At 41.5% G+C, this 9,420-nt stretch overlaps 1 protein-coding gene across 2 annotated transcripts; it reads right to left on the reverse strand.

Annotated features, from left to right (window-relative positions):
- Nucleotides 1-17: 17 nt before the first annotated feature.
- On the reverse strand, nt 18-7,914 carry sh2d3a (SH2 domain containing 3A). Of its 2 annotated transcripts, none has more exons than XM_079693004.1 (14): nt 7,795-7,914; nt 7,547-7,663; nt 6,804-6,947; nt 6,162-6,457; nt 5,969-6,054; nt 5,625-5,744; nt 4,890-5,047; nt 4,614-4,796; nt 3,174-3,335; nt 2,686-2,801; nt 2,184-2,355; nt 1,971-2,082; nt 1,408-1,593; nt 18-708 (listed from the first exon to the last, which is right to left on the reverse strand). In XM_079693004.1, the coding sequence occupies exons 2-14, from the start codon at nt 7,640-7,642 to the stop codon at nt 515-517; spliced, it is 2,025 nt and encodes a 674-aa protein (XP_079549130.1). In that variant the 5' UTR covers nt 7,643-7,663; nt 7,795-7,914; the 3' UTR covers nt 18-514. The 2 variants fall into 2 exon arrangements, with proteins under 2 accessions (XP_079549130.1, XP_079549129.1); XM_079693003.1 differs by having other exon boundaries at nt 18-711.
- Nucleotides 7,915-9,420: the final 1,506 nt, after the last annotated feature.

Raw genomic sequence — 9,420 nt, forward strand, 5'->3', positions numbered from 1 at the left:
GAGGAATACTACACGCAAACATTACACAAATATGATTTATTGCTTTAGAAACACTGACATGAAATGAACACAATTTCCAGTGTGGCCTCTCACAGCAGCAGGTAATGTACAAGGGAACTCAATCGGTTGTAATCATGATGGTCCTTTGGACACAAGTATTTAAAGAAAAAGTGGTGTGTGTGTGTGAACACTGTCTCAGTATCAGAAATGCACATTCGTAAACAGATGCTAGTTTTTGGGTAAACATTTCCAGATCGCCTGAAACCAACACAGCCCTTTTCACAGTAAAGGTCTGCACAGGGCCCTCTTAGTTCAGACATCATTCTATTTTTTATAAGTTAAGTCGTCGCTTGACAAGCTTTAAAGTGTCTCACATTTGAAGAATAAACGTTCCTTTATGTCTGTGTGATCTCAGATGTGAGATCTCTTTAGCCTCTCACCCAGGCTAAACTGAAAACATTTCCTCCAGTGAAGAAAGTCCTGACTTCCCTTTCCCTCGGGGAACTCCTGAGGCTCAGTTTAGAGGCTCAGGTTGTTGTGGGGTGAGCTCCACTGGTTCCAGTTTATCCGAGAGGACAGAAAGAATCATGTCAAACTTCTCGTAGCGCTCCTCTCTGCTGGCCGTGGCCCCCGTCTGACCCCAGAACAGCCGCAGGGCGAACTCCGTCCGGAAAGCCTCCAGCAGCTCGGGGACCGGCTCCCAGCTTCCTGCTGAAGGACGGGACAGACATCCCATCAGACACCAAGAATCAGGTCATTTCACATCAGTTTTACAATGGGTTTTTTAGGATAATATAAAATATGTTCTGCCAGTGCAAACATGTTTACTTACAACAATAAGAACAGTGATTTAAGTTCACACATTTTCTTGCACTTTTACCTTCAATACAAAGAAAATTAAGAACTATTCCAACCTGTTGTATACGTCAAGAACATAAAGTCTGCCTCTCTACTTTGTTTTACTTAACCATTACAGTTAACCCCCTAGACTGAATTAGTTCATTTAAAAAATGAACTAAAATATAGAAATGTATAAATAACTGATTCGACTAAAACATGCAAAATATCTTTTCTATATAATTTGGTAAAATTGGCTGAGGACCTTTTTTCCTTAGATTTTAAATTATTTTATTTTTGGCAAGCCAAATAATGCTAATCAGTAATTGTTGAGATTCGTTGCAATCTTTGGTAAAAATATTTAATAAAAAGAAAGTGCCTGCAAAAGGAGCCTCACTCAACATCTCCTCATGAACAGGTCACATTCATGTGTTGTTAAAAAAACACAGGATATTTAATATTTGAATTTTGCTTTATCTGACTTGAATAGTTTGTTTGACATAGTAACAGATTTAGGATAAGAATGCTGTGATGTGTGTATATTTAAGGAGAGAGCAATGCTGTGTGTACCTGTGAGCAGAGTGTGTGCGTGCTGCTGATAATCTTGTGCGTGGAGCGCAGCGCTGCGAGCTGATTGGAGGACGTCGAAGAGGAGCTGACAGCCGCGCTCACTGTTCTCCACCGGGTCGTCGCCCTCCATCGCCATCAGCAGGGGAACCAGGTGAGGCACGGCTGAGGGACCGTGGACTACAGAGTCTACAGGAAAACACATGAACAAAACAGATTCAACGCATTACATGTATTATTTTAAAACGAAGGGTTACAGCGCTATTAATATTCAAAAGGAGAAGAACCGTTGAAGTGTTTATAGATTCTCTGGAGTACACACAGTGTCTTTTGTGGCTTCCAGGAAGTCTGATCAATTGTCCTGAGTCGAGATCAATGTGGCTTTTCTCCTACTGCTTTTGATTTGATATTGAAGACAAACAGTCAATACCAGCACTTACTTTCATCGTACTGAACAAATAAAAAGCACTAAGTACTTGCACCGAAGCACCCTTTTACCGGTTTGTGTTGGATGGGAAAAGTCACACTGACAAAAGCATCTACCAAATGAATGAAATAAAACTCACCGTCTCCGTCGTTCAGCATGTTCATGAAGGGTTTGAGTTTCTTCTCAAATAAAACTGCAGTCTCCGTGTGGTTCCTCCTCAGCGCTCGCCACGTCATCTCTAGTCGCGTTATCTGCACATGTGTAAGCACAAACGTACCAAGTGTGTTGGTAAATTCCATCCAGTTTGCATTTGACCTTAGTTTAAACTATATATTTGTCATATCTTCTCCACCTGAGGCAAATCCAGAGCCTTCATCACGGCTGAGAAGGAGTAGAGGTTGTGGGCGTGATCTTTCAGGGCCTGAGCCAATAAGATTAATTTATGTAAAACAGTTGACCTCTGGCTGACAGTCCCTGTGCAACCCAGGATGTCCACAGCGACTCCCAGTGCTATTAGATGATGCCTAAAAATGATACAAATAATTAGAGTGCATACGATTTAAGTAAGGCAGAATGTGAGGACAGCTTTCCTCCTTTCCAGTGGGGAGAAAAACCTGAAGTCAGTGAGGCTAAATGTTCAAATGTAGAGATTGTCGTTGTATTTTATTGAATCCAGTATTTACTTTGAAAAGTGGATTCATTAATGTTTGCTAAGTTTTTTTCTTTAATTCTAATTTGCTTGACAAAAACTTGATTTACGCTTGTTTATTGTACAAGATTCTTATGTTTGAATGTGCACACCAGCTAGCTCCACGGTCAAGTTAGCCCTCTCTAATGAGGCAATCTTCACGTACCTTTCTAGCAAATCCTGCCGTAATTGGCGTCCATGTGGCAAAGTGACAAGCTCCAGCCCCGATCCAACTCCCATAATCCTCTTCTGCTCATCGGTCACCCCAACAATGCGTGCAACCTACAGCACGACAACAATCACAAATCAATGCTCAGTAAGGTTTTATATTCAGTTAATGAATGAGTTTTTTTGAATTTACCAAAAACACCATATCATAAAACAGGGACCATATTCATCAAGCTAGGGAGTAAAAGGTTTTAATAAAATGTATTAGGACTTAAAAATACTTCTACAGTAAATATGTAAGATACCACGAGTTGGTCCTAGATGGCTGGAGTCACAATGAACAATATGTTAACAGAAGCAACATGAATAGTTAGTGTAGCTAATATTTGCATTAATTTAAACATTTGATCGTCTTGGTTGCATTTATCAGGTGTCGCACAAATAAAAACATTAGATACATCCAGTATGTAGAGGGTTGAGAGTTACCTGGCAGTCGATACTGAGCATGTGCATAGCGGTGATGTCGGCGTTTGAGCGATTGAAAAGCTCTTTGAGCGCCAGCAGGACGCCGGGCTCTAGAGGTCGGTTGTTCTCCGGCAAGAGCAGCGACTCAAACTGATCCAAGTGGAAACACGAGACAGTCTCCACCTGGGATGGAGGAAAAAGCACGTCACGTTAATTCACAACTGACCCTCTGTGCTGTTATAAAGTGCAGATGTACAGACTTTGAAAGAGTTGTTCAAACCAAATGTATTCTGAGGAAGTTATTTGCTGAACAAGATAAAATAAATGATTATAGCACTTCAAATAGACATGTAACAGGTAAGAAACAACATGAGCATAGATGCTAATCATTTCCTTTTTTCAAATGGCAACATAAACAAGTTTAAAACTGGGTTGACAGCTCTGTCATTGATTACAAAAATCTGCTTTTCATATTATAAGGACATTGAAGACAAATAATTGAGTGAGAAAACAGGATTTAAAAAGCGAGAAATAGACAGTAAGCATAAAACATAATATGTAAAGTATGTGATTAAAAAGGTGCAATGTAAAGCAGGGGGGTCAAACTCAAATACACAGTGGGCCAAAATAAAAAAATGGGTACTAGTCGAGGGCCGGACTGGTTCAATGTTTATTGCAGAACTTATTGAAATGAAGTTATTGCACATATTAAACCTGGAACTAACAAAGCTTAAATGATTGCCCTTAAAAACAACATTAAACATTAAATAATCAGTTGCATTCATTTCTTATGGCTCTATCTGCAGCTTTTCCAGAGTCATTTCTTATGATTACATTTTTCAAAGCTTCAAAAAAACTATTTCCCTCAAAGAAAAAACCAAACATGCCCTGTTGTCGTGAGAGAAAAAGTACAACAGGAAACATCCATGTAAACTCAGTGTGCTGCTCTGATGCTAGTTCAGATACTTGGCATCTCATCTTGGGTGCAAGGTCATCAATGTTTGGGGTCAGGCTCTGAGCTGCGGAAACCCTCAGGATGGAGTGAAGGTGTGCCTGGAACATACCGGGGGGCCAGATCTAATAGTAATTAGACATTTTCCAGCGGACCGAAATTAAATCCACCAAGGGCCTGATTTGGCCCCCGGGCCTTGAGTTTGACACATGTGCTCTAAAGTGTTGACATCATTTAAAAGGCGTTTAGTTTTGTGTTGCAGAGATACTGAGATTAACATGCTAACCGGCTTATCCTGACTTTTTTTCTTGCCCTACTGTTACTTAAAATAAGTGACTGTATATTTAAATTATAGACCCAGTGTTCGAGGTTAAATGTTTCCCCCCTTTTTTTCTACGGGGCAGGTAGTTCTGTACTACACGTTGCACTTTTAAGGAGTTAAAATTAACAAAACACTGTTGTAATCCTTAAAACATTACACAGCCTTTATCCAGACAAGTATCACTTACATGTGGCTTTTCAAAATGCCAGTCTTCCACTTCGGCTTTCTTCTGTGGTAGCGCTGGCAGCTGTAATGACTCTTCGTTTTTCTCTGCCTCCAAAAAGCCAAAAGAAGTCTCTGTGAGGCGGGCGCGGCTCTGCCACTTCTCCTCGGCACGCAGCCGGTCCACATGACCTATCTTCTGTGGCACCTGGGCGCAAAAGCAAGCAGACGTAAACTCTCCATGGATGATTTACAGATTGTAGGAAATAGAAAAAGCATAATGCAGGAAAAAGGTATCTACCTGGACAACAAGCTCGTCGTAGTAAGAGGAGGGGTCCACGTTCCGGTCTCTGGGTGGGGGGGGGATGGAGTTGGGGAAGAGAACAGAGACTCTCAGAGGTTTAGGAGGAGCTCTTGTGTGCAGCTGTCCATCTGAGCCTCGCAAAGTTACACCACCACCTGCAGGGACAGGAGGGAGTTATGTGTCTGTCATTGGCAGTCTCCACATTTGCAGGAGGTGCTGCTGTGCTATTGGAACTCTTAGGGACAAGTTTGGTTCCAGAAAAGTTCAAGGAAAACAGACTCGATGCACTATCGTGAAAGTGAAGCCTCGCCCATGTGTGTGTGTATTTTGTCCTGTCCTGTAAGTATTCCCAGGCCATAACCATGCATCACTTTAAAAAACGTAGCCACCTTCTCAGTGTTTCTTATAGATAGCTGTTGAATCATATCTAATGTTAGTTTTAGAAATGGAATATTTCTTTCAAAGAAATTCCTCTGAAAATCACAACTCCTTTAAACAACTCACTAAACAAAAATAATTGTTGCAGAATTATGAGAAGTGTGTGTGTGTGTGTGTGTGTGTGTGTGTGTGTGTGTGTGTGTGTGTGTGTGTGTGTGTGTGTGTGTGTGTGTGTGTGTGTGTGTGTGTGTGTGTGTGCGTGCGTGCGTGCGTGCGTGCGTGCGTGCGTGCGTGCGTGCGTGCGTGCGTGCGTGCGTGCGTGCGTGCGTGCGTGCGTGCGTGCGCGTGTGTCACCTGGAAAGGCAGGGCGTGAGTGTCGTGGTCGGGGGCTCAGCAGGGGTTCGCTGCCTGTGCGAAACACTGGCGAGATCGGGGCGGGGCCGGTGTCCTCCTGCTTAGTGTTTTGTTGAACCCCTGGATGAGGAGGCAAAAAAACAAAAGAAAACTCATCTTGAAAAATAATTTCATCTTTCAATAAACATTGCTTTGACAAAAATAGATGCAGCGCGTAGAACAGAGGATTGCAAGAAGCGCCTCACATGAGTTGCTAAAAAAGATGATTCAGCATCCTGACAGCACAGTGGCTATATATATAATATTAGAGGTTAGCTGGAGAGACACATTTAGGTATAATGTACCAGTTCTTAGGTTGCTGTCAGATTGTGCAGACTGAAGGGAAGGTCTGCGTCCAACGTTCTCCAAGTTAGAAGGCTGACTTCCACTCCTGCAAAGCAAAGACATCAGTATTCAGTATATATGTGTTTGAATGTAGTATTTCAGCACTTTAGGATTTCACGTGGACTGGAATACATTTCAGCAGATTTTTCCCACCTTAGAAGCGGATTGATGATCTGCAGTGTGTCGTTGTGAGCGGAGCTGAAGCTGCGCCTTTTGCTGGCTTGATTGTATTTTTCTCTGTCTGCACCTTTAACACTGCTGATGCTGCTTGAGGAGTCTGTCTGTCGCTCGATGATGACACGCAGAGGAACGCTCCGTGTGATTGGATTAAAGATCACAGCGCCTGAGGCCTGGGAGATTGGCCGACGCCCGCCCACATAGAATCGGATCAGAGCAGGTACATTGTCAAAGCGATCCTCCTCAAACTGGAACAGCTCCCGAGAGTAGCCCTGTCGCACAGATGGAGGCACTCACGTCAAATATCGAGCAGAGTTTTTAAAGGAATGGTCAAATCTCTTTTCAGAACACGAAGAGGCTAAAAATACAGTAATTGTAGCAAAAGAGAAGAGGTCCGTTTGGATTCATAGCAGGTAACAAAATAGCAAAACATCAGCTAAGCCCAAGGTGGCATCTTAAAATGTCTTAATTTGCCAAACCAACACTTAAAAAAAAACAACACATACAAATTGACGAATCTGAAGCTGTGCCCAGTTAACATTGGCATTGTTCATTATTTAAACTATGTATCTGTTTTCCCCTGCCTGTCGCATATGGACAGACATAACATAGAAACACCTTTTTAGGACGAAGGATCACTCTTATGATCTTAAAGTGCATGGGCCCATTCTTCCAGAAGCAGCTCAAAACGTAGTTCCCGGGGGAGGAGTTCGAATCTCGGACCAGGAAGTCTCCGTCCCTTTCAAACAGAGACTCTGCAGCCTGGAGACAAGTCAGCATGTTTAGTCATCAACAGTCCGAGGGCCGGATACATTGCAAGACTTTGGTGTTAAGACTTTGGTGTTAGACTGCATTAGTTTTAAGTGAGTATCTTAAAAGCTGGCAACTGAGTGAGTTAAACTGAAGTTCCCTTAGCTTAGATTAGCATAAATACTGGATACAAGGGAAACAGCTATCATGGTTCTGTTCAAAAGTCACAAAATCAGCTCATCTAAAGCTCACTAGGTTAAATGTTTTGTTTGCTTAATCTGTACAAAACTCAAGTGTAAAAAATGCTTAACAGTTGCAGAACTTTTTAACAAGGCTCCAAGAAATATTTTTTGTATGCTTGAGTCACTTTAGATGTGCTGGTACATGCATGTTGTTATCTTTAACATGGCCATGCTACCTATTTCTTTATGCTAAGCTAAGTGGCTTCTTCCTTAACATTTATTCGTGCAGACGTGAGAGAGCTATTGAGCTGCACAAGAAGGTGAACAGGCACAATTCCCAACTAAAAAACTATTTATTTCTACAATTAGTGTGTTTAAAAATGTGGTGAAAGTGTAAACACAGTGATAATAGCAGGATCCATTGAGCACCTCTCGTCTCAGCGGGCCGTGGTACCACGCGTGGCTCGTCGGGTCGTCAGTACTGAGCTTCAGCTCCTCCTCTAGCTCCTTCTTCAATGAATCCATGTCTTTCCGACCACCAAACACCTACAACGCAAACAGTCGTGATTTACTCTACATGTTTCCCTGCCTTGTTTTGCATGTGTGAGAGTATGAAGGAAATGATGTTAAAAAAAGGAGAGGAAGCTAGTGAAGAGGCTGTGTGCTTAACCTCTTACCTTCAGCTGACTGAAGTATGCGCTAACACTCCTCCTCTTGCTGGAAAAACAAGAGCAAAGCGGTGATTTAGAGCCACACAAGTCAACCCCAGGGAGCCCCAGATGACGTTGGCATGTATTTTCCTTTGAACATGAACAGCACCAGGAGGACAGAAGGGCCACTGCCAAGGCCCTGGATCTGTCATTAACACCACAAACTAAGTGAGGGACTTCTAATAGCCTGCCTCTTCCTCCTCCCCAAGCTTCCACCTTCCTGCCTCTGTAAACACAAGGCTGACAGATGAACGGCTCAGAGAACTAACAGCACGGGTCGACTAGATAACCCCCAGCCATCTCATTAACTATTCTAGCAAATGTACATCTATGAATGCCTATTGCTGTGTGCGGCCATGGGTTAACAGTGTGGAACAAATGTAATGTTCGTGGATAGCTGGAGGATGTGCATGTGTGTGATGGTAGCTTGCTTTGACTCTGAATACAACTCTCAACAAGCACAACAACTGCTTTGTTACGTCTATTTGATGTGTACTAATTAAGTCAAATATAAAATCCTGCAATAAATCCTATTTTTTATAAAGACAAAACTGGTCTTGTTGAAACTTGGTCTCTGATTTAAAGCTGTGATCATAGGCAGTATGTTGTGGTGCTGTTAAAACAAACCCCCTTCAAATATTTGTTTTGATCTATAAAAATAACCTTGCTGATCTGCATATCAGCAATGCCGTCTAAACAATAAAAACAATCGTTTTCCCCTGCTTTCCTTATAATTAAAACCAACGTTCATACATCTTTCCATACATTTTCTGATTAACCATTGTGTTACCAATTAAAAATGTCTAAATGTCATTTCAAAGCACTCCGTCTGCTATAGACTTATAAAATGTATGCTCACACCATGTGTTCATTTAAACTGGAGGATGTAAAGTCACTTGAGGTATTTTAAAACCTCCAAACTCACAGAAAAACAAAGCAATTACCTCATTGGCTTTTGTGGCAGACAAAATAGCTTGTTCTGTATGACTAACAGTCCAAAACCAAAAGATTATAGAGATTACCATCACATGGGACAAAAAGGAACTGCAATCTTCACGACTGTTGCAACGTGTTTTGCTTTTTTCCCTGAAAAATAGCATATTATCAAATCAGTTGCCAATCAACAATTTTATTGATTGACTTGTGAGTTCAACTCTACACCACTATTTTGCACTTGTATTGTGTTTAGGTTGACTTAATTTACTTAATCGTCATGTTAATGAGAATCTAGATTAGAACTCTGTAAAATAATGTATGATTATAATGAAATGTATTGCATTATACTGGGTTTCCAATAGTTAATCTACCCTACATTATGTGAAAGGGGTGGGGAAGTTGTTTTCTTTTGTCCAACAACAACAGCACAACCTAAAGCATCCTAAATGACCATAACCTTTGATTCAACACAGTTGTATTACCTGCCGTTGTATTCATTATACAAGTCTGTTCTGTCAGACTGAATTATGTTTATGCTGGGTGTAGCCTAACCTACCTCATAAAATGACAACTGTTCAAGTGGCATGTTCAAAATGTGCCCAATAATTCACAACAATTACATAAATACACAGAAACCAAAATAAATCTCAGCTTTTA

The sequence above is a fragment of the Notothenia rossii genome (assembly GCF_949606895.1).
Source record: "Notothenia rossii genome assembly, chromosome: 1".
Taxonomy (NCBI): domain Eukaryota; kingdom Metazoa; phylum Chordata; class Actinopteri; order Perciformes; family Nototheniidae; genus Notothenia; species Notothenia rossii.